Source organism: Lontra canadensis, unplaced genomic scaffold (assembly GCF_010015895.1).
Source record: "Lontra canadensis isolate GAN:19392208 unplaced genomic scaffold, GSC_riverotter_1.0 scaffold10, whole genome shotgun sequence".
NCBI lineage: Eukaryota > Metazoa > Chordata > Mammalia > Carnivora > Mustelidae > Lontra > Lontra canadensis.
The window spans coordinates 19257259-19284262 of record NW_022631004.1 but is presented as its reverse complement, the minus strand read 5'-3'; the positions used below and the strand labels follow the sequence as shown (position 1 = coordinate 19284262).

At 33.5% G+C, this 27004-nt stretch overlaps 1 protein-coding gene across 2 annotated transcripts in view; it reads right to left on the bottom strand.

Moving 5' to 3' along the window:
* Nucleotides 1-27004, bottom strand: part of FBXO8 (F-box protein 8) — a 48933-nt gene that overhangs the window by 21441 nt on the left and 488 nt on the right. The window contains exons 1-3 of one of the 2 annotated variants that reach the window (XM_032855765.1): nucleotides 10362-10463; nucleotides 7572-7908; nucleotides 4505-4631 (exon numbers count right to left, since the gene is read on the bottom strand). In XM_032855765.1, coding sequence (XP_032711656.1) covers nucleotides 4505-4631; nucleotides 7572-7908; nucleotides 10362-10386 — 489 coding nt within the window. In that variant the 5' untranslated portion in view covers nucleotides 10387-10463. Of the gene's footprint in view, nucleotides 1-4504; nucleotides 4632-7571; nucleotides 7909-10361; nucleotides 10464-27004 lie in introns of those variants that run through there. The other variant, XM_032855766.1, reaches the window with a different exon arrangement.

Genomic DNA, 27004 nt, shown 5'->3' with positions numbered 1-27004 from the left:
GACTATGTTCTTTAACCTGTGGAATAATTATTCAAAAGAATACATTTGGAAAATGCTTATCTGTACATTCTGATGATACCAATCAGGGCTTTCTATGTCTAGGAATAAAAATAAAAGTTATTTTTTATTACTGTTGCTATGCTATGAAGTAATGGTAATAAACATTTTGCTGTTGTATACTGGAGCAAAAAGTTAGTGAGATTTAATATCTGAGTATAAACTCCTGAGTTCTTTTTTAAAATGGAAAACTACAAATTTCCCATTTATATTTTAGCTGGTCCAACAACAAAAAGAATACATTATCATGAAAATAAATTGCATATGCATTTCCACCTAAAATATACACACAGGTTCAATTTAAAATATTTCTCGTAACAGATTCTAATCCAGATCAATCTAATAATTATGCAGAAAATTATATGCATGCATGTGGGTCTTCCTCTATGAAGGCAAGAAAACTGTGCTTATATAATAGTTAAGACTTTTTAACTGATCCCAATGGGAATATTATTTTTTTTTAAGATGTATTTATTTATTTGAGAGAGAGAGAGTATGTGAGCGTGGTTGGTGGTGGGGCAGAGGAAGACTCTCCAGCAGACTCCCATTGAGGGGCTCGATCCCACAGAGCCTGAGATCGTGACCTGAGCTAAAACCAAGAGTCCAATGCTCAACTGACTTAGCCACCCAGGTCTCCTGAGAATATTATTTTAAAAAAAATTTAAACATATTTACACAAACAAAAGTAAAACCTATAATGTATTGAAATTAAACCATATTTGCTCCCCAATTTTTCCAGACTTGAAATTTAAAAATAACTAGGTCAAGAAAGATGTTTCATACCAAATGGAGCTCAAGGAATATAGCTAATTGGTTGAGAGGATAAATTATTTTATTATAATACTGTTAGCAAAATAAAATCAACACACGTAACTTGTACATGCAGGGGAAATATAGCCTAATGTAAACAGATGGTGTTTAGCACATTCCTCTACTAGAATGTGGTCACCTGCCACAAAGTACACAAGCTCATGCACAAGATCAAGACTTTACATACAGCTGAGATCACAGGTCATGCAGATAACAACAGCGTGCTAGATAATCGTACCACAAACTGGGCGGATGTTCTCCCCCACCCCATGAGCCACTGCCAGCAGTTGCTGTGGAGTTTGGTTACCCATATCCGTGACATGAACGATGTCCTTTGGAGAATCTTGTTCCCTGTGGCTGTAAGTATTCTTATTTTTATAATACTTTAATGATGCTTGCTATCAAAATGATAAGTACAGAACTAGAAATTATGGAAAAGTAGACTTTTTATAATACTGAACAATTATACACATCTTACCTCAGGTACTTGCAATAAACACTTATATTTACACATATCATCAAAACTAATTTAATTCTCAGGCTTAAATGAACCCAAAATAACACATCTGACAATACTGCTCCAATTAGAGGGGAAAAATATTAACCTCCAAATAAAAAGTACTTCCTGATTTCTAGCACTCAAAAAACTTGGCAAGAGTCATTCTAAGACCTGGCTAAAGTATGAGTCATACAGATTAAGTTCTATATAAAAACATCCATTAGGATAACTCTTTTAATTACATGGTTTTAATTCTGAAGTCTTGACTTGGATAAACAACCAAGTGATACTATTTATGTTTGTCAACAAAGTAAAGTATAGAATATAGTCGTTAAAGTACTTTCCCTCATTTCTCTGCATCTACAAGTGTATTTACCTCAATGTCCTTCTTTGCCTATTTATAACCTAGGTGCCTTCTGCTAAAGATAGGATTCTATTTTGTCATCAGGACCTGCTAAGCTACTGATGTTCATAAAAGAATAGAATCAGAATTCTGGAACCACAAGTCACTCTGAAAGGTTCAGCTCTATGCCTCTTGAGAGCCCCTTTCAGAGACTGAATTCAATTTTCTGGAATGCTCCAGAATATCTTTAAGTCAAGCAAGGGAGTGAAGAGAAAGAAAATACAGCCAACTCTCAATAACAATGGAAGGTAGGATGGTTAAGTAAAATCTGAATATCTAAAAATCTTATTTTATTTTATTTATTTTAAAGATTTTATTTATTTGACAGAGAGAGATCACAAGTAGGCAGAGAGGCAGGCAGAGAGAGAGGGGGAAGCAGGCTCCCTGCTGAGCAGAGAGAACCCGATGCGGGGCTCGATCCCAGGACCCTGAGACCATGACCTGAGCCGAAGGCAGAGGCTTTAACCCACTGAGCCACCCAGGTGCCCCTAAAAATCTTATTTTAATTAATAATTTCAATCCCCTCTCTTAGCAAACATTTGACTTAAAAAAACTTTAAAAAGTTTTGTTAGATAAAAAGAGGTCTTTTAATTTTACCTTTCTTCTCTGTCCACTCCCCCAAACACAGTAGAGGAGGTATAACAAGAATTCTATAATCTGATATGTGTAGCTGCAAAGATGGAAACATATTTTGACATCTAGCTTTTCCAACTTAGAGATTTAAAACTATCCATACCATATTCTAGTAAATGAGGGTCTATCTATGGTTTCATCTTTGCATAAAAATGATGGCTTTATAATTTGTTTTAAAAATTGGTACTGCTTTAGCAAGAAATGACTACTTACCATAATTAATACCAGCAGTTACATCCAACTTTTCTGACTTTGTAAATATACCAGTACTTACCAAGTTATACTTTCCTTAGAATGTACCAAGTTATTACTTTCCTTAGAATGTAACATTGCAAGTGATATGAATTAAAGATGACAGTTTTACTCATTATCAGTATAATTCATGACAGGAACCAGAATGCCTTAATAAATTGGGCATAATAAGACTGGAGCTTGCAACAGCTGCCTTTCCTTACATATCTAAAGTAAAATACTGTACTATTCTGCCAAGATTCTCCAGTAATCATCATTTCACTATAACTTAAGAGAGTGATACAATATATGTATCTTATTATAAAGTTCGTCATATGAACTGTTTTAACTAGCTGCAAGTAATGTCAAATGCTAGCAAACAGAATAACGAAGTCTTTGAAACCATATCATTCTTCAAATACGTTAAGTAGAAGAATATCTTGTACAGAGTAGCTATGCCATAGTGCAAGATCAAAAAGTGACATGCTCACTGTTGCTACATATTTAGAAGGAACAGAACTTGGATTTGACAAAAAATAAAGTAAAAACAAGTGTCTTTTATGATGAAATGCAGCAGAAAAAAATTTACAATCAAGGGATAAGTTATAAAACCTAAATTTATGACAGTTTATTCATTTGCCTTCTAAATTAACTATCAGTCCTCTATTCAATCTGAATGTCAAAACTCTTAAACAGTAGTGAGAAAACAGATTTCTTAATTTAAATATGTATATTAGGCTCTATATATATAGATTTTTATATTTGTGGTGCTAAGACGTAACTGATAATGGATGGTGTTTCAGTAAAGCTTTGCAATGGTGTTATATTTTTTATTTGTATGTAAGAAGTTAAGAAATCATATGTAATAGGTAAAAATCAATTTTTAAAATGTCATTTGTATTATATGTATATTTATAAAATCAGTATTTGTATAATATTCAAATATTTTACATGGGGGAAACAGGTTTTTAATTATAGCTAAAGTTAAGATATTTTTAAAAATTTGATATATTTTGCATATGTATGCATACATTTGTATATGCATGCATATATTTGATATATTTGCATAATTTAAATAGTCCTTTAATACCTCTACAACAAATGAAAAAAAGTTGGTTTTTGAAAATTAAATCAAAATAACTGCCACTTAAATTTTTCCACAGAAAATAATTCAACTATAAGTAGTAGTTCTGAGGGCTGTATAATTTGTTAGATTTCTAAAAATAAGCCTAGTAGACATTTAAACATTTCTGAGGAAAAAAAAAAAACAGCATTTCTGAGAATCTGTACTTTCCAGGATATATATTAAAGCAAGAATGGAGGGGAAAAAATCAGTGAAAGCATGGTCTTCATATTTTGATATTTTGATAAAATTATTCGATTTTATGGCAATCTATAAGCAGTTTCTATGGCAATAGGGACTGTTAAAGGCATTAAGAAGACAACATTTTGATGTGTCACCAATGAACAATGTCCTTTGTGATTATCTCTGATAAAAATAGCCTCGCTACTAAATAGAAAAATAAAACAGGAAGCAAATGCTGCAGATAAAATCTGATGAACATATTCTGTGCTCTCCACATATAATGCAGTCATATTGTAATCAGGTCCAGCAGAGGACTGCATATATGTCACGGAAGCTGCCACACAACATGAGCAGGTAGAACGATTTAAAATGTGAGTTGGTAAGGTAAAGAGAAATGACTATGTTACATAGCATTAACTTTACTTAGTGGGCTTCTCAGTCATTTCCTCATTGAACAGGAATATTCAATGACCTGTTACTTTACTTGCAAGTTTATTATATTGGAAAGCTGCAGTAAGATCATAATAAAGTTCAACTCTTCCAAATACTCAAGTTCTTCACTTACCTCCTCTGGGTTAGCATTAAAGGTAAGGCTGCCTTCATCCAGCTGCATATACAATTTTCTGAAAGAAAATCCTAGAGGTGGGTTCTTATTATATATGGAACAGTGACCCCAAGTGGATTTACACAACCTGTAAAGGATAAAATCAGACAAGAAAACATTACTATATTTAATTTCCTAAGTTAAACATGTATACACATGATAAAATAGTAACATGAAATTTATAGCTCGAAAGTTGTGAATGTTTAATTCTGTACTTGTTTTTTATTTGTTTACTAGAGTATGATTGACAAATGCCTTCAGTTTAGGAATTCTGATAGTACTTAATAAACATGAGTTAAAGATAATAATATTCATGAGTACTATTTGAAATTAAATAGAAACTACTACTAATAATAGCAACGATAGCTATTTATTTAAAACATTTACCCAGTGCTTACTAGATGTCAGGCACTATTTAAAACATTATACGAGTATTAACTTGCTTAATCTTTACAACAATGTTATGATATTGGTGCTAAAGATAAGAATGAAAGATAAAAAAGTTGACCTGAACCCAAGAAGTTTACTCCAGAGCTAGAAATCTTAACCAAGAGGCTAAATAGGTTTAAGTTACTATGATCTATTGCAAAGTAAAGTTGAATGAGGGTAAAGATTGTTAGGTTGGGGGGAGAACTTTGTTGTTGTTGTTTTTTAACAATATATATATTGATAACAGGCAAAATAAACATAGAAATTACAATGCTATTAACTTTAGTACATACATCAAAAGCTGGGTATGACATTAAGCGTACTTGCTTTTAAGATGCTGCTTCAGAACACGTTTTTGTTTGTTTGTTTGTTTGTTTGTTTTAACATCACAGTGATACATGATTGTTTAAAAATTCTAGGAAACCTAAAATGCTAATAGTTTATAGCAAAACATACTATTTTTGCAGTTTGGGATAGTTGTGTCCAACTCTATACAAAGCCATTAGCTACTGGTTATTATTTGAATGCTTAAGTTTTGTCTCATTTTATCTTATTACAGTGCCTAGAAATTCTGGATCATTAGACTATAGATCATTAAATCTTAAAAGTACATTACTCTAGAGATATAGAGAATACTGCAATTATATTTTAGTACACTTTTAATGACACTATCTCAAAATTTTCTGATGTTTTGTGTGTTCAAAACACTTACTTGTAGTGATATTAAAAATAGTTATCATTTTCTGATAATCATTATTGATTTTTGACTCAAATTTCATGTCACACACATACAATGTGTAGGGCAGCAAGAAAAAGTTACTGTCTCAGACTGTAACATCAAAAATTGTGAGCATAGTGGGTAAAATATGTAATTTAATGAGAATATCTTAATAGTTATTTATATCCTTGCATTATTTTTACCAACCAAATGAAATCCCTGATTTCGTTTGAGTTTAGTGAGTTTTAGTGAGTTTAGGAACTTGTTTAGAAAATTGTCAATATTTTAGCAGAAGCTTTAGTCCTATAGCTTTTGACTTTTATTACTGAGTGATGTGAAAATAGAACCTCTCAACATTAATAAATGTTTCACACATCTAAAGTTAAAATAAAAACTAAGCTGGACTTTAAAATAGAAGCACTTTACCACTAAGAAAAAAAAAAGCAAGTGTCATAAAAATAGGCATAATTATGTGGTAAAAATAAAGGAAGCATTTCTTTCAGAAATGAACATCCAGAATTAAATCTCAGGTAAAGAGGACATTCTGATTGGGTTCAGATAAGCTTAGAAATAAACTTTTTCTTCAGAGTTCAAATATAGGATTACGAATTAAGTTTCCTGGAAATACTAAGATGCAGAAATTTTTAATAATTAATGAGCCAGTTTAGAAGTATTTTTACTTCTTTTACTGAGTAAGAAATTAATAACCATAAACACTACTAATAATAGTATTTTCACAGTACCTTCACTATAACAAGACAATGAGAGTAACAGGATGACACTTATGATTTTTATCTATTTAGAGGTTGAGAAATTAACTATATAATTAATACTGTAATTCTGTAGCATCAGAAAGCCCAGAGTTAGAAATGTCATTATTGGTAATACATTTTTACTAAAGTTTGGTTATTTGGATAATTTACTAATTCTCTCAATTAGATTTTCATTTAGAAATTATTTAAAGTCACAAAAAGACCTTTGTTTTTAGACATGTTTTAAATAACTAGAAATAATGATATTAATAAACCTTAGACACCAGAAGTTGAAGATCCCAAAGACTCTTCTAAGTTTGGTAACATATTTATGACTCAAGTATATGATGCTATTTAAGGAGTAACTGAAGACTGAAGTTATACATAAAATAGATTCTATTTCAAACATTCTTAAATTTATAGGTTAAATTTAAACTGATATAATCGCTGCTATAATTTCTACAGTCCACTTTCACTTCAGCAAGCAGAGTATCTCCTTGCATTCTGCTATTTTCCTACTCCATTGATGAAATGTTGGTTAGAAAAAATAAAAACTTGATGAAATAGTTATCACAGTTTATATTAACAAGCACCTCTGTGATAGAAAGAAGGATGTAAATTAGTAAACACACAATCTTCATATGGGAAGCACAAACTATACCAGGGGTGTGAACACTAAATTTTGGATTATAAATTCTCACTTAACTTGTATTCTTTTTTAGATATTTTATTATTTTTTTAAGTAATCTCTACATCCAATGTGCAGCTAGAACTTACAGCCCTGAGATCAAGAGTTAGATGCATGCTCTACCGACTGAGGCTGGCAGGCACCTCAACAACTTGTATTTTTAGAATAAACTGACATCTCTTCACTTGTAACTTCTAACTGTAGAGTCATTTACCTTTATACTGTCTTTCTTTTCCCAATATCAAATTTGACTGTGATGATGCCTCATTATCTTTCTGGGTTTTAATAAAGAGAAAGTTAAAATACAAACCAAGGTTAAAAAGAAATAGATCACAACACGTGTGTGTGTCTGTGTGTGTGTGTGTGTGTAATAATAATAAAAACATCTAAGCATGATTGTGTTTAGAGATATCTGAATCAAACACGTTAGGCTGAACTTACCCTTGCCAGAGAAGTTCATCATTCGCAAGGTCCTGCCAAACACATGAAGCTAAGCAAAGGTCAGTTGCGTTCAGGTAGGACAAGATGGTAAAGCTTAGCTCAGGGGGCAACATTTCCAAATTAATGAATCCTTCCTGTTCTTTAGATTTCCGTGCCTTCAAAAGATGATATATATCAATGCCTCCTTGGACTTGTTTACGATGACTGGTGTTAGAAATGTTGTTGGCAGCCATCCTCCTGCTCTGCTCTCTGCTGAGGTAGCCTTGCTCACTATAACCTTCTTGCTGTAGCTGCTGGTTTCTGGCCACTCTCCACAGCCCCTGACCCATCTGCAAGCCTGGGAGAAAGCCAGAATGTAGTACGGTTAACTGTGACACGAAGCATTAATTTACTAGAATTAACATTCCTCATTAAAGCACATTAAAAGGAGCGGTATGTTACAAAATATAGCTGGAACATCGTAAGTATGAAACTTGGACAGAGAAAGTTGCAGAAATATTTGATTTGATCATTACTTTTATCCCAGTTTGCTAACTACTTTTAAAGTCCACAGGTGACATAATCATTTTTCACATGGTAAGATTTAAAAGTTACTGATGTCCTAAAGACTCTTACAAATTATAATTATGTGGACTTACGGGCCTGTATTAAATACAGCTCTGATCAGAGCACAGGACTTTAGTTAAAAGGCCTCTAGACCCTGCTTTTTATCACAACTCAGGCTAAGCTAAGCTAGACCCTTTTAAACAAACTCCCAGATGCATAACAGCTGTGAAACAGGCTTTTCCTTTAATTCTTGCCAGTCTACACTTAAATTGTAGACTGTAATAAAATGTAACATAGGCCCTGAAGTCTAATTCAGAAACCTTATAAATTAGACACCTAGAACTCCATGATAAATAGCTTAGTAATGACTATTTGGTTTTGTTGTTACTTTAAATAAAAATCATAATTTAGTCTAATTTTCCAGTTCTTCTCCATATAGTCCTGTAGATTCCTTAGAGGTACCTGGGAAAAGATAGAAGAGAGTGTACTCCAGCCTCCTCTAACTTCATTTGACCTCCAACCAGAGGGGCTCTACACTTATCTGTTAAGAAATACTGGACTAGCTAGTTTACAAATGTTAGGAAACTACTGGCCTAGACTTTCTATTTGATCTTGGCTTTAAAATAAGTAATTTTTCCTAGGTAAATAAATAAATAGAGGAACATAAAATCAGGAAGAGATTTTAACTAATATAGGTACTTCCATGATCCCTTTTCCAAACAAAATATTCTTGTTTTATAAATCTGAGTTGGCTACTAATATGTGTGTGTGTAATTTAAAAATTGGGAGGGGGACTGATTTGCATAGAAAATCATAAAATAAATTTTATAGCATGGCCTATCTATAAAATAGTTTTAATTAGATGTTTATAATGAGAACTAACAAAAAAAGAAAGAAAATAAAAAACACCCAGGGGTGACTAGAAATTTTAAAAATTAGGAAATTCAGAGATTGTCAAAGATATTACTTTTTCAGTATTTAAAAAGACATGCTCCACATGTATGTTTACTGAGTTATTGGCTATTATTCAGATAATGACTACTGTAATGGGTTACTTGTTGATCAGAACAGGAAAACAGTCCAGGATAATTTTTCACTCTTCTTCACAGTGAACTGCTTGGAATTCCAAGAATTTAAGGTATAAAGGGATGGGGGGGTTCTAAGAAAAGGAACATATTAGTAGTTTTTAAATGTGGGGAGATTTATTTTTACAAAGAAACCATAAAAAATAATCTTTTATCCCTAAAATACATACCATAATAATGGTAGCAGTTCTTAAATTAGTGATTAGGCTATAATAATCAAATTTGCATTTTAATATAGGATATTAAAAGACTGAAAAGACAAGACAGAGAAAATATCTGCAAAACACTTATCTGACAAAGGACTAGTATCTAAAATATACAAAGAATTCTTAAAATTCAACAATAAGAGAACCTACTTAAAAATTTGCAAAAGATCAACAGATGTCTCACCAAAAAAGATATATAGGTAGTAAATAAGCTTATGAAAACACACTCCACATCATGTATTACTCTACAATCTCAAATCAAAACAATGAGATAATCAATGCTATACATATATTAGAATGCTTGAAATCCAAAACACTGACAATACCAAATACAGGCAAAGGTGTGGGAATGCAAAATGGTACACTCATTTTGGAAAACAGTTTGGCAGTTTCTTTACCATATGATCCGGCATTTGTGATCCTTAGTATTTACCCGAATAAGTTGAAAACTTTTGTCCACATAAAAATTTCTACACAAATGTCTGTAACATCTTTAATCTAACTACAAAACTTGTAAGCAACCAAGATTTCTTTCAATAGGTCAATTGATAAACCTTGGTACATCCATACAATGAAATATTTAGAACTAAAAGAAATGAGCTAGGAAGCCATGAAAAGACATGGAGGAAACAAATGGATATTACTAAGAGAAAGAAAATGATCTGGAAAGGCTACATAATGTATGAGTCCAATTATTTGACATTCTGGATGGAAAAGGCAAATTACAGAGAGAGTAAAAATGATTAACAGAAAAAATAAAGAATATCAACAAAAATTTGTAGGGAATTTTAAGTTTGCTAAGTGTTTAAACAATGTCATGTCATATTACAACATAAGTATAATTTAATTGACACAAATATAACATTTTAATATTCAAAATCATAAAGAAAGGTATATTATTTCCATCATGGTTATTTCCCTGTTTATCATAGCAAGAAAATATCTAGAATCACCTTGCTTGCTAAGGTCATTCAGCATATCTTGTCCTTTTTTTCTGATGATCACATTTAGTTTTCTCTTTTGTTTTTGTATCACTAAAGGTAAATAATACAACATGGTAACTATAATGTTTGAAGTCTCAAGATTTAAAGCATGTAATATCAATTTCTGTGTATTTCCCCTGCAGCATCTTTCTGGTTAAGCAGCTGTTAAGCAGCTGTTGTTATTCTCAGGGATGTTGCTAGGGAACACAGAATCAGGGTGATTTCCCTAGGCTCTGGACTTTAATGGGGATCACTTAAGTTGAGCACTGGATAATGTGATTCAGAAAGCATCCGGCAGGTAGAAAGAGGTAAAGCTAGCAGCTGGCTCTTGGAGGGGGGGAAAAAAAAGCCAACAAAACCTTGATGGGGAGGGTGGAAGTTTGAGGTTCATATACACATAATTTAGACAAAGAAAACTGCATTTTCTATTTTCCTACTGATGAATAACACCACAAATTGCCTTTTTGGAATATCCTTTTCCCTTTAAAGCAGTTCTTCATACTGGGCAAAAACAAAGTATGGTAAACCACTTGAGGAAGATTAATATCAAAAAATTGTGCTCTGGGGAAAGGAAAGGGTGTTTACAGAGTTCCATCCCCATTCTCCTTAGGGTAACAGGGATGTGGAATGTGGGTGGAACTGTCAGAAAAGTGATAAAATTCTTAAAATGACATGCCATCCACTGCAGAAGCTGTATAGTAAGTCATGGAGGGAGAACAATGTTGTGGACTCTGAAATCAAACAGACTTGAGTTTAAATCCTGACTCCACTGGTTATTACTAACAGGATCTTGGGGAATTCAACTATTCTAAGATTTAGTTTCTTCATATGTAATGGGATCATTTGCATATTAAATAATACCTACAGTTCAAAAGGTTGTTGAATTGAATGAGATAATGCATATAAAGTTCATTTCACAGCTATGACAATATTGGCTATTTGTTTGTTGTAACAAGATCCTATTTTCATAAAATGAAAATGAGAAGAACTTTGGTAAAATTTAATGATACTTCAGTTGTCCAGATGTTATGCCTGCTGAATAAACTCATTTGTTCATATTGATACTTGATCAGCCATGGTTATTCTTTTGCTCGTAAATCCCATTCTTTCATACTGATGACCAAACCAACCAATCAACCAAATAAACCCAAACCTGAAAAACCAAAAAGCCTGTATTATGTTCCACAAAATTTTAAAACTGCAGCATGTCTTATGATAGTGCCAATAAGAATGGCATGAAACAGGGGCGCCTGGGTGGCTCAGTGGGTTAAAGCCTCTGACTTCGGCTCAGGTCATGATCCCAGGACCCTGGGATGGAGCCCCACATCTGGCTTTCTGCTCAGCAGGGAGCCTGCTTCCTTCTCTCTCTCTCTGCCTGCCTCTGCCTACTTGTGATCTCTCTCTGTCAAATAAATAAATAAAATCTTAAAAAAAAAAAAAGAATGGCATGAAACAGATCCTTGTGTTATTATTAGTAATGAGTCAACATCTGTCTCTAAAAGATATAAAATATGATAGAGTTTCATGCTGGGGTCTTACATGATTTCAAAATTCTTGAAAATAGGTTTTTGAACGGAATCAATAAAAATCTGACTTCAAAGTATAAAATTTTCAGATTTCTATTAAAGTTTTAATAAAAATCTTAGTATAAAGATTTTCAACATTAAAACATAACATCATAAAACATACAGTACTCTGTCATTTGTGCCAGGAATTCAGTCCAATAAACATCAAGCTGCATAGTGGAATCATTGAATATACAGAGTTTCAAACTGAAAAAAAGAACTAAACACAAAAGAATTTTTTTTGTATTTGAAATAAATACTTCATTGTAAGTACGGATTTTTGTGATAAAATCACTGCTGATAATCTGTTCACTCAAAATAAGTTGAGGAATATAGATACTTCTAGGAAATTGTACTCTTATAAGAGCATAGTTAGTCTGTTTAATGTACAAATAAAAGAAATATGGTTAATCCTTGTAATTCCTGGTAGTTATGTTCTATAAAGTCACTACAGTGAATTAGCCAATACTGAACCATTATTCCCAGGAGATACATGGAGTTAGGTTCCTGCAAGGTTCTGGCCACATTTTTGCCAACTCATTAATACATAATCTTGTTTTATGCGTATTTCTGTTTAAAGATATCTTGTTTAATATACATTGTAGATTCATTATCACTGAACTCAGCAAACCTGATCAGAGCTCATCTGACACAGGTATTTTCTCTCTAAAGAACCATCACAGCCTTCTTACACTTAGGACACTAGACAGCACTTCATCAATAAGCGTGGGGCCATTTAAAACAGTGAAATCATCAACGAAAAATGCACAAAAATGTAAAAAATGTGCCACTAAATAGATTACAAAAAGGATACTTGTTCACTATATGAGATCTAAGAGAGCAGAGCAATCGCCTTATTTGACCTTATGCAAGAACAGCATGTCAGAGACACAAATTTTCTGCAGGTCTGTCTGTATATGTCAGAGAATGACTATGAAAGTGCCAAGAGCATCGATTTGGGGTATAAAAACATAAATTTTAGTGAGTAGAAGACTTCACAAATACAAAATCTGCAAAAAAGGAAGATAGACTGTAATGAATACAATTTAAAATATCTGATGCCTTTTCCTCCAAATTTGAATTTATTTTATTTAAAGTTTATCATGTTCGGAGAATTTATAAAATGCTAAGGACCTTCAAAATGAAACCAAAGATATTTTCTCTTGGTCTCCAAAGTTAGAAACAGTGCTTCATTATTTCTCAGCTGATGGAAATAAATTAAAATTTTATAATTATGTAGAACAATGATTCATTATTTCTCAGCTGATGGAAATAAATTAAAATTTCATAATTATGTAGATTACAGAGGAGAAATTATTCTAACAAAAATGCCATACAAGATTTCAAAGTTGAAATTCTTCCTTGCAGAGAAAAGAAAAAATTATCAGAAAAAGAAACAAGGCAATTACGATGCTGTATTTTCTTATTTTCGCAGAATGATAATTATAAACGAAGATTTAGATACTATTTAGTAAGTTTAAATTTCCGTTTTTCCAGAGAATGAGTAATGCAAAAAAAAAAAAAAAAAATCTCAGAATGCCTTTTTAAAATGGATGAAGAATCTCAAATAAAACAATGGCCCGGGGCGCCCGGGTGGCTCAGTTGGTTAAGTGGCTGCCTTCGGCTCGGGTCATGATTCCAGGGTCTTGGGATCGAGCCCCGCATCGGGCTCCCTGCTCAGCAGAGAGCCTGCTTCTCTCTCTCCCCCTCTCCCTGCCGCTCTGCTTATTTGTGCTCTCTCTCTAGCTCTCTGTCAAATAAACAAATAAAATATTAAAAAAAAATGGCCAAACATGCAAATGAATGTTATGCAAGAATTTCTATTTTCCTGGAATTATTTGAACATGTCTTTCAATTTAATTAATTTTCATTTTCAATGGTAGTCAAGTAATGCTCTCTATATGTCAGAGCTACTACATTCTGTTTTTGTGTAAGGGCCAAATATTTATATTCAATTCTGTACTACTTGCACATGTACTCATGTACATAAGTACATGTATATGCAAATGTTTCACATGGATAGAAGACTCAAAAGCCTTGGAACTACTGGTTATGGAATGGGTAATGCGACTGAACAGCTTTGAAAACTCAGCGGCAGTGTGTATAAATATGTCACATTAGCTGAAAGAGACAGCTATTTTATTAATTTGATCCCATGCATAAGGAATTTATTATTTTTGTTTATTATCTTACATTTCAAATTTAACTTTGTGTTCCTAAACTCTTATGCTACCATGGCACAGTACCTGGGATAACATAAATGGAAATTAACATGGCTTTAGGAGGATTCCAGCATTTTTAAAAAATAAACAGTCTTTGAAAAATATTTATCAATAAAAGTGAATAAAGCTTCTTGCTTAGCTAAGGTCCATTTATGGAGCAAACAGGCACTATCACCTCTAATGATCTGTCTCACCTCTACCTGACAATATTTTAGGCATGTTACATCCAGGTTATGATTCCCTTCTGAGAAAGCTCTTTCAGTATTACATAGCTTGATTTTAATAGTCTTAAACCATAAAATTATTTTGATTCATGCTAATGTGATTTCAGGAATAAGTCTTAAGCCAGGACCAGGATAAATATAAATGGTAGCATACCATCTCATTAACGTGATTTATGAGCTACCTATTAGACAATAGTAGATAGAAAAATATTCTAACTCGGTTTTAGAAAAATCTTTTACAGTCAATTCCTAGCTTCTTGTTAAAATTTTAAGACTGAGCACATATATTTAATCACTTTTTCTTCCTATTAAGATGAGAGAAAAGAAATTTTAAAAAAGGGAAAATTTAAGCCTAAAAGAGAGGGGAAAATAGGCTGCTGAGTGGACAAAACATTTCAATAGATTTCTGTAATATGAAAGTGGAAGGAGTAGTGGTTACTAAAGAAGCCATGAAGAAAAAGCAGAAAGAGAATGGAATAGTGCAGAGAGTTAAGCAGAAGCTTATGTACCTTGGAGGATCCTCAAAAGGCTTTTGGGGGTCCAAAGAGTGTAAGTATGGAAATAAATGAGACTAAAATGAGAAACAAAAATCAAGGGATTACTGGGTCACTATTTCCATCTTTACACAATAATGAAAAAGATCAGTTCCTTTACAATCTTTATGAAAATTAAATGAAATAATATGGGATGACAAAACATAAACATAAAGTATCTAGAATTATTAGACATATACTCTAACCCCTTTCCCTTATCCAGGTTGAATGAAAAAGGGTTTCATCTAAAGAAATTGAACCCTAGGATTTCATCTAAAGAAACTGAACCCTAGAGAAAAGACTCCCCTTCTTTTCTAACATTTATAAGTGGCCCAGCATAATGGCTATCAAACTAATCATCCCAAAGCAAGGGCTACCAGCTCTATACAAGTGCATATACCTACAATTCAACATGTTACTGTCTTAAAGATGCAAAGTTCAATCATTAAAGTGTGCCTGAAGCATTTGCACAAGGATTGCTTGGCTTATTTTTTACTGATTTCATCCAGTGACACTCTGACAAAAGTTAACAAGTTAATTTTAATCTAATAAACAAAATAAAAAACTCTACCTATTACATATATATTTTTTTAAGATTTTATTTATGTATTTGACACAGAGAGAGAGATTACAAGTAGGCAGGTGGAGAGAGAGGGGGAAGCAGGCTCCCTGCTGAGCAGAGAGCCTGATGTGGGGCTCAATCCCTGAGATCATGACCTGAGCCAAAGGCAGAGGTTTAACCCACTGAGCCACCCAGATGCCCCAATATTACACATTTTTGAGAGTTTGCTTAGAGAAGGAACGAACTGAAGCTCTGTAACATATAAATATGGCAAAAAGATACATCTTTCTCCCAACTTTAACTTTTCTAGTCCACTTGTGACCCCCTCAAGGGCTACCAAAAAATCCTAAGGCAGTGTTTCTTAAGTGCAGGTTAAGAATGTCCAGTGAAAACAACCAGAGGGTTTTGAAGGGGCGGGGGGGTCGGAGGTTGGGGGAACCAGGTGGTGGGTATTAGGGAGGGCACATATTGCATGGAGCACTGGGTGTGGTGCAAAAACAATGAATACTGTTTTGTTGAAAAGAAATAAAAAAAAAAAAGAATGTCCAGTGAGCTAAAGAAAATCAAATCAAAACAAAACAAAAGCAATTAGAGAATGTCAAAGGGGATGTTAGGCGCTATTATGAAAAAGCTCCTATTGGTCAAACCCAGGACAATTTGAGCATCAAAATAAAATAAGGACAGTAATAGATTAAAATCCATCACATAAAAGAAAAGGATCCAAGAGTTTACACTGATGATCAATAAATACATAAATAAAGGAGAAAAGAAAGGTCTCCTTTACAGGAAAATGTCAACTAATAAAGATAAAAGGAATAATGGGTTGGAAGAATCATTTTATAATCATTGTGGGAAAAATAATTCTGGCAAAAATTATGAGTGGATGCTGGATCTGGAATCTGGTCAAGAATGGAATACTTACAGCATCTCCAAGTATCAAGTATCTTCTCACATATTACTCATTAGTTACCAGAATTATGAAGATAGTTTTTAACCAAACGATCAAAATGAACATTTATCAGTAAGAGACAAATGGACGACATGTGCTTCTGGCCATGATACCCTGAGAAGGGCACACCATCCATTAGCAGTATTCCAGCCAACCGTGGATATGTAAGCGGACTCTAAACATGAGGCATATCAGAGGAATGAACCCAAATGGAGTCTGCAAAATGACAGAAATTTTTTATCTTCAAAAATGCTGTGAAGCCAAAGAAAAGCAGAGGAATAGTTCAAGGACATTTTTGGGATAACTGAAAAACTAGGCATATGGGCTGAAGACTGGATAAAATATTGTATCGATGTTAAATTTCCTGAATTTGGTAACTGTGCAGTGGCTGTATCACAGTATATTCTCGTTTTTAGGAAATACACTGAAGTATTACGGCATAATATATGCAACCTAGTCTCAAATGGTGCAGAACAGTAATATCTATCTCTACACAGAGAGAGTGATAGAGCAATGTTGGAAAAATTTTCAAATTGAGGAATATCGGTAAAGAGTACATACTAGTTATTTTTATTATTCTTACAACTTTTCTGTAAACAAAAATTTGGTGTGGAATCCAGGTATGTGAATTTGAAAAAGTTCTTTGTTAGGTGTACATGCAGTTTAAAAATTACCGCTCAAAGGTTTAGAAATAAATGCCTGGCATTATGGCTTAAGAGAAGTAGGAGACTCTATCAAAGAAAATATCAAAATAGCAAGAATTATTTTTGACCAAAATTTTTAAAGGATGGAGGACATTTTTTTTTTTAAATAAAGTTGGAAAAAATACCCTTTAACTTTTTTTGTTCATATTTAAGGCTTGGAATTCCTGGCTGTGTTCCCTCCTCCTGTACATATTATGTATATAATACCTAATAAAAATATTAAACAATAATATTGTTTTTGTACTATAAACCACCATTTAATACTTTCTCTGTGCTAAGCACTCTGTTAAAGCTTTTATATATGATCTCATTTTAATCCTCATAATAATCTTAATAGGTAGAAATTATTCTAATTTTATACCTGAGGAAACTGTGACCCAGAGAGGTTAAGCAACTTTGCCTGAGATCTCCTAGCTGAGAAATGTAAAATTTAGGATTCAAACTTAGGTCTGAGTCCAAAGACTTTATTCTTAACCACCAAACCTTATGCCCAGAATTGTTTGAGCCCACAGATGGCAAAGGCAATCTACCATCTGTTTCTTCATCACTGGCTCTCATCTCTTCTTTCTCTGTCACTGCTTATTACCTCCATTGTTGTTCCCAGCTGCAGCTCTCTTCTCATAGGCTTTGATGTGAAAAAAGATCTGGCTCAAACTGCGACACAGAATCTGATTTACCTATAGTCTGTGGTCTTCATTTTCCTCATCAGTAAAATAATGGATAATTTTTTTTAAAGATTTATTTATGGGGGAGGGGAGACAAAGGGAGAGAGAGAACCTCATGCTTAGCACAGAGCCCCATATGGGGCTGGACTCAGAACCCATGAGATCATGACCTGAGCCAAAACCAAGAGTCGGAAACTTAACCTACTGAGCCACCCAGGTGTCCCAATAACGGATAATTCTTACCCCATGGGATTTAGAGGGGCTAACATTTAGAAAACCTAGCCAACAGCAGGTAATTTACAATAACAGGTAGTTTTGTATTCATCTCTCAACCCTCTTTAAATAATAATCTTATGTTGCTTTTTTCATTTCTGAGTACATACAATTATTTTGGATTTAATTAGTTAATTAGAGTCGTTATAGTCTTGCTTCTAATTTTCATTAATTTAGGATCTGTGAAATTTGGAGAGATGACATTTACCTTTGCTAGGAGAAAAAAACTGCTAAGTACTTACTTAAGTAAGAAGCATCAACTAACTTGGCCTAGATTTACCTACTATATATATATAAACAAAGTTTGGCAAGTAAAGCAAATACTTAGTCATCAGTCAGTTATAAGAGAGATAACTTTTTGGCACTTAAGTACTACTACCATCTTTAGTCCTGATCAATGTTTCTAGAAATGAAAACTTTTAAGACTTCACGGAAAGATTCAACATGTCAAAGTTCCTTTGGCAGTATCACAAAATAAATCTGTCAATTAATAAGAGGAAATTTCTACTACAGATATTTAGAAGACCAGTAATTAAAATTTTTTTTAAAAGATTTTATTTATTTGACAGACAGAGATCGACAAGTAGGCAGAGAGGCAGGCAGAGAGAGAGAGTAAGGGAAGCAGGCTTCCTGCCGAGCAGAGAGCCCGATGCGGGGCTCGATCCCAGGACTCTGGGATCATGACCTGAGCCAAAGGCAGAGGCTTTAACCCAGTGAGCCACCCAGGTGCCCCAGTAATTAAATTTTTAAAGTGGTTTGTGAATAGTATGTTAATTTTTTAGATCTTTAAAATCAATGCTGCAATTGTCGAGATTCATATTTTAAGCATATTAATTACAGAATACTAATATTTACTCAAATATGTTCACTAAGACAATACTTTAAAACTCACCTATCTATTGTGCTTTTTAAAGTTTATTATTTATTTATTTTAAAGATTTTATTTATTTGTTTGTCAGAGAAATAGAGAGAGTACAGGCAGGCAGAGTGGCAGGCAGAGGCAGAGGGAGAAGCAGGCTCCTTGTGGAGCAAGGAGCCCAATGTGGGACTCAATCCCAGGATGCTGGGATCATGACCTGAGCCGAAGGCAGCTGCTTAACTGAATGAGCCACCCAGGAATCCCTAAAGTTTATTATTTAGTTTATTAAAAGAAATACAAATTTTAAAAAATGTATATACACACAGACCTTGTTTTATCGTGTTTTGCTTTACTACACTTCACAGATAGTGAGTTTAAGAAATTGAAGGTTTCAGGCAACTCTGCAACAAGCAAGTGTATCAGTACCATTTTCCCAACAGTATTTGTTCACTTTGAGTCTATGTCACATTTTGGTAATTCTCTCAATATAAACTTTTCCATTATTGTATTTGTGATGGTGGTCTGTGATCAGTGATCAGGACTCACCAAAAGCTCAGATGATGGTTAGCATCTTTTAGCCATAAAGTATTTTCTAATTAAGGTATGTACATGTTTTAGATATAATACTATTGCACACTTAATATATTACAGTATAGAGTAAACAACTTTTATATGCATTGGGAAACCAAAAAATTCATCTGATTTGCTTTATTGTGATGTTCAATTTATTGTGATGGTCTGGAAGCAAATACTCAATATCTCCTAGGTATGCCTGTATAGAGGCAGTCCTTGCTTTGTACAGTATTGGGGTAGAGATTAATAGTAACCATGGGACAGTGTAAAGTGAGGCCCCATCTCTAATATGCTCATTTCAATTAACATGGTACCATGCAAAGTAAGTACTGACTGTAAGTATTAAGATGAGGAATTGATTCCACACAATAGGCTACATGGATAAATCCAGTACTTAGATCTATAAAGTGCTCAGTAAATATTTGCTGAATGAACAAATGGATGAATGGTAAGCAATGATAAAAATAAAAACCAATTTAGATGAACCTTGACCTAAACTTCACCTTAAATTCATAGAAGAAAATCTTAAGGATCCAGGACTGGGCAAGAAGTTCTCATACTTGACATGAAAAGCATGATCCATAAAAGTAAAAACAGACAAGGTGCACCTCTATAACCAAAAACTCACTCTTCGAAAGACCATATGAAGATTAAAACACAAGCTATGTACAGACTGATAAAAAATATTTGAAAACCTCATATCTGACAAAGGACTAGTATCTAGAATACATAAACAACTCTCAAAACTCAACAGTAAAGAAATAAAAAATTTCAATTAAAGACATGAATAGATATTTCACCAAAGAAGATATAACAAATGGCACATAAGCATATGGTGACATGCTTACCATCATTACCCAGGAGGGAAGTGGTTACAATCATAAAGGGGTAATATGAGGGATCCCTGTGGTATCTGAGCTGTTCAGTACCTTGACTGTGATGCCAGATACGTGAACCTGTGCAGAATTTCATATACTCATTTACACATGGGAGTAAAAATACAACTGGGGGAATATAAATAAAAAAGATGGACTATTAATATCAATGTCTGAGTTGTGATAGTATATTATAGTTTTGTAAATTGTTACCATCCATGGAAACTAGGTAAAGAGTACAAGAAATCTACCTGTGTTATTTCTTGAAATTGCATGTGCATCCACAATTACCTCAAAAAAGGGGGGGACAAATTGTATACTTAAAATGGGTGAATTTTATGGTATGTGAATCATACCTCAATAAACGGCTTTAAAAAAAGAATAAGGGGTGCCTGGGTGGCTCAGTCGGTTGAGCACTGACTCTCGATTTTGGCTCAGGTCGTGATCTCACGGTCCTGAGAGCCACCTAGGGCTCTGCGGCTCAGCAGAGAGTCTACTTGAAGTTCTCTCTCCCTCTCCCTCTCCCCTAGCTTGTGCGCACGCTCTCTCTCTCTAATAAATAAATCTTTAAAAAATTTTTTTTAAATTAAAAAAAATAAAGACACCCTAGGAATCCTCTCTGATTTCATGGAATTTACCGTATAGGTCAAAAGAAGACTTGATCAAGGATACAAATCCTTAAAGATACAAACACTATGTTTTAACTATTTACATAGGCTGTATCATAATTGGGTAAATGTATAAATGCTAAAGGATTGATGTTTGTGTGCCTCCTCCTTGATCTAATAAACATTTAAATGCAAAATACATTAAAGAGAAAACTTTGATTTTTATTGAGGTAATTATACATCAAAGTACATAAACTAATGTAAATTTGGATTGCTTCAACTGATATCATTTCTAAGGTATAGACATAATTTTATCAAAAATATTTTAAAAATCAGAGTAAGTTTTGTTTAAATCTCCTAAATTCTTACATATCCTGGTTTCCATTAAAATAACAGCAACATTAATAATAATACTTTCATTGTGCATTGATGTAATAATTATTTGGAAGAGACTATTTTTTAAAAAAATAGGTATTCAGGCCTTTTTGACTTTTTGAAGTTTATTTCTAGTTTTATTATGCTGAGTTTAGAGAATGCAGGCTATATGATGTCTGCTTGAGAAAAATGTGTAAGATTTCTTGACATAGCTACTCTTGGAGCGTGAATTTAAAAGTTACAGCTCCAATTATGCCATATGCTGTGTGACCTTAGATATTTCAAACAAGGTTTGTGAGCTTCTGTTTCCTATAAAATGGGGGAAATCACTCCTGTCTATTTTACAGGATTGCTGTATGTCTTAGTTGAGATAACATATAAAGACATATTTTTTTTTAAAGAATTTATTTATTTGACAGAGATCTCAAGTAGGCAGAGATGCAGGTGGAGAGAGAGGAGGAAGCAGGCTCCCTTCTGAGCAGAAAGCCCGATGCGGGGCTCGATCCCAGGACCCTGAGATCATGACCTGAGCCGAAGGCAGAGGCTTTAACCCACTGAGCCACCCAGGTGCCCCTAAAGACATTTTTTAATTGGTAAAACAGTATGTAGGTCCTGACCCACTTTTTTTTTCTAATGCAAAAATCCAAGAAAGAATAATACTTTTCTGACATGATCTTAGAGGTAGTTTTCTCATTTTTAAAAAGCGAAATACAGTTTTAGACAACATGAATCTAGTATAACATCACACAATGACACTTCTATCTAAAGGCAGTCTAAATCAATCACCAATGACTGTATTAGCCACCAATTTATTAAAGTTTCTAAGAACCGTAACACTTTTCTATGCAGTACATGGCTATGTTTCTAAAATAGATAGTATTTTTGACTGTATTTGTAATGTCTTGTTACTCTTTTCAAGAGTAGAGTATTTTCAAAAAAGCACAATATAGGATTTATTAATAGTCCTTGATATATCTAATACAAAGCTTATCTACAAAATGGTAAGCAACTTTAATCAAAATGTGTCTAGGTAACAAATTAAACATTAAATAAAATGCTATTCTATAAGAAAAGGGTAATTGCACTAGTGCTTTTAGTAATTCCATGGCACCAAGCATTCAAATAGCACATGCTGTGGAAATGACTTTATGTAATAAAGAATGGCTTACACACCATTTAAGTAGAAAATACATGTGTAAGATGGGAAGAATAGAAATGAGTCTGGGGGATCAAAAAAGCAATTGTGTTTAAATACTTTTGCTTGAAGCAAACTAATTTCATCAGTCTCTTCCTGAGCAAACACTGTTAAAGCACTGGTGTGGGAGGACTGACATACAAATAATCTAATTAAAATAACTCATTATCAAAGTTAGTTTTATTCAGTAATTCTTAAACATCTGAACAGTGGAATTTCACTGAACAGTGAATAAGAAATAAAACATTTCTTATCTTAGATAAAGATCTAAGATGTGTGTCAGAAATGTTATCTCTAAAATGTTAATTTTATAAAGACTTAAAGACAAGGTGATTCACTTCCTTTTATCTTTTTAGAGATTTTCAATATTTTCAATTAGAAAGTAACAATCAGATTTTGATTATTTTAGGTTTTAAAAATCTTTGTGATGTGATATTACTCTATGGCATAAGAATATGAGGAATGCTCTGATGAAATATTCTCTACAATACATTTAGAATCAAATGGGCAGCCCAGCATTTATTTCTCTACTTCCAAAAGAACAGACCACCAAAGTAGTTTAGAACACACTAGGTGGAGAAATTTAAAAAAGAAAAAAAGAAGAAGAAGAAGAAAAAAACATGATAACCAATCACACCCCTAAAACTGAATGGCAACCACTGTAGAGAAAGAAGGAAGGGTAAGCCCACAAGGAGGTCTTTCTACGGAGAAAAAGGGAAATAGCTAAGTACTAAGAGGTCACAAGGTACGTTAAACACATAAAAAAAAAAACCCACTCATTAAATTTAAAGATCTGGTTCTACAAGAGCAGCTTGTGTTACTAAAAGGCATACCATTTGTAGGTTTTCTTTTTAATTCAAAAAGATTTACAATATTACTTTCTGAAGCTTTTTTCCAGTTCTGTAATTTGATTCTAAAATGAGTGTTACCAAATGGCATTTAAACAAATGCAAAAATTAAAATGTGTCATTTAAATGTAATCCAAAAGCTGAGAATTTTAGCCTTACTTAATTTTTTTTGGCTTAGTTTACAAGAAATACCCCACTGTTTTAATCTTTAAATAAAATAAATTTATCATACTTCTCACTTGTTTTAACTTTTAAAGCAAAAACAATTATACTTCTCACCAGCATTACTGGTTCTTACTTAACTGCACTATTTACTCAAACCCCTTGTAATCAGCAACTGCCACAGCACCATATCCCAACCCACCTCCCTGTGGCACACCACACTCCATGCTCACTAACCAAAATGGTCATTTCTATGGAAGTTGAGGAATTAAAAAAACAAAGCAAAACAAAAACTGTAATTCTCACTGAACAGCTTTTAGACAAATAAAACAAGATACTAAAATATTGAGGGCAGCCTAAGTAAAATGAAAGTCAGAAATGAGATGACAAAATATCTAGTAATAAAGAGACATGAAACCTAGATTTGATTCAGACTCCTCCTCTTTACCAACTGTATTGGGAAATTCACTTAATTTTCTATGTCTCAGTTTCCTCACCTGTAAAACAAAGGGTTTGAACCTGATGATCAATCCCTAAGATCTCTTTTAGCTGTAAAATTCTATGATTCTATAAAATTTAAGTGAGGAAAAAAAAAATCCTAAAAATAAATAAATAAAATGAAGAGGTGATGGAAGGGTGAATGTGTGTGTGTAAGCATCTGTTCTTTCCATCTCTTTTCCCCTATGTTCATGACTAAACCCAATGCCTAACATTGAAACCACAGTTATGTTTTATCATCTCTATGTCACTAAAGTTATTTGTCCCAAATACAATGTAAAATTTAATCAAGTCAGGGTGCTTTAGTTTTATTGTAGAATGTACATCAATAAACTTGTCAGAAAAACAAAATAAGAAAATAAAAGAAATAGGGAATACAAATTCCTAGAAGTGGATATATTTAAAGTTGTTTTAAAATAGTAAAATAATTCAATGAGAAAGCAATGAGTTAGATGTGTATTTCACAGACAATGATTTTGATGCATTAATCACAGGCCAGCCAAAGGATTTTTTTAGCCTCAGTTTCCAAATTTGAATCAAAATGCAGAATAGCTGAACATAGCACTTGGATAAGTAGTAAACGGTAAAATCATTAAGTTTGCATGACTAACTTCAATGCGCTGTGATCAAGTAAGATAATCTCTTGGTAAATCAATTGTTTTATATTATGAAAAGAGGAAAATGACTCAATCTACACAAAAGCACAGTAAACACACAAACATTCCCTATTAAATTGATCACATAATAAATGACAATGCATGTTTTCACTTATTTAGCCATTAGTATCGTAAGGTATTTCGTGGCTGGAAGCGTCTCAACTGTGTTATTTTTCTCAAGCAAATGTTTAAAATTTTGCAAATATATAAGGGCCCCAAATCACATTCATTAATTGGCTATAACCTACTATAAATGAAATATGTAAACCTGACAGGGAATCTCAACTTAAAAGTCAAACTTACACTTTGAGAATTGACACATTTAGGCTGGTGTTAAGCACTTAAGTTATAAAAGATAAACCTGACTAATACTTTACTAATAGGTAAGGCTTTACAACATCTTTCAAACCTGGAAGAAGTGTATGCGGTTTTACCATAGATCATCCTTCAAACAGTGTCACAACAAGCCCTGAAAGCCTATATGTACCTTTAATTTGTAAGAAGGTTATGTGATTCACTGACAGAAGCTGTGCTGGTGATGGACAGCCAGGTAATGCTGATAGAAGGTGGTACCTGCCACCGAATAATAATGCTGAAAGCAGACATGAAAAACACACTTCTGTTCTAAGATACACCTTTCCCATCCTTATTTGATCTCACACCAACATAAAGACAGCCAATGACTTGCATTCTTTCTATACTAGAAAAGCATTACCTCTAGCTTTTCTAATCTCTCTCCTCCTCAAGAGCTACCTATGGTCATGTTTATTTTGGTACAGTGTCAACCTAGAAAATGACAATGAGTAAGAAATACACAATCTCCAGTTGAGATATGCTTTGCTCATGTAGACCCTAAAAATACAAACATTTCCTCTCACGCACATCATCCCTCATGAGGCATAATTTCCCAAGAAAAATAGTAAATGCTTCTTTGATAATTAGTAGGGGAAAAAAGGACAAAAAATAAGAACAACTTTTTTTCCAAGAGAGATAATCCTTGCACAAATTTGTTTTTTTACAAGTTGACGTTGCTCCTTGTCTGACTACACTTCTCTTGGATGCATTTTTGCTTAGTTATCCCTATCTAGTAACTCCTAAATGTTATCAGCCAGGCTGGGTTAGGCAGTCTAGAGGATAGCCCCCAAAACTTCTGGTTGAATTTACTACTCACTTCTAATACAATGGCAGTAGTGGTGAGATACCACTGCTGAGATTAGGTCATAGGAGACTATGGACAGTCTTGTGCACTCTTTATTGCTCACCCTATGGGAGCAATTTATTGTGTGAAAAGCCCATGTGGTAGAGAACCTAGGCCTACCAACAACCATGTGCATGCATTTGGAAGCAGATCCTCCTACCCCTCAGTAAGCCTTCAGATGGGATCAAAGTCCCCACCTGTAGCTAAACTACAAATTCATGAAAGGCCTTGGGTCAGAGGCTCTTTGCTAACCTGTAACCAAATCTCCATCCCACAGAAACTGTGAGATAATAAACATTTGTTGTTTTAAGCTGCTAAATTTTGGAGTAATTTTTTACCCCGCAATAGATAACTAATACAGTATCTCAGACAAATTATCAAATTAACTGGCTAAAAATGGGAAGTTTCCTACTCAACTTGAAAAACAGAATAAAATTTTCCTTCATTCTCAGATCTGGTCGATTTTGTAAGCCATTAGGGAGGTAAAAACCCTCCTATGCCATAAATATGGTCACCATACTCCAAATATTAAAAGGAGAAAGAAAGCAGAAATGAAAAACATAAATTAGCTTCACTTTGCAGTAGCAAAGATCATGATATATTGATTTGGAGAGAAACATCTAGGATCCTTGAAAATAAAAATTCAATTTGTTAAAATAAGTAGCCTCAGTCATTAAACTACTAATTACATACAGAACCTAAAAATAAAAACAAAAAAACTTGAATGAATGGTCATTGGAATTTATGTATAATACTTAACTGGAAAACCCGACACAGAAGAGAGTAGAGACCAGTTACAAAGAAACAAATAAGAGATAAATTAATAATCTGCCAAATTTGTAACACAAGTTTGATGGCTGAAGTACCCGGCAAAGCCATCATGATCTTAAGTAAAAGTGTTTGCATTCACATAACTGAAAAGTAAGTAAAGAACCGAAAACCGCCTATGCATCAAGAAAACACTCGACTTGAAAAGCAACACTTGGGCTAGAAAAGAGTAATCTTTGCCATTGTCGGCTTTACTTCATGATGGGGCTGGGACACCACCTTGGGTCCCAACTTAACCTAT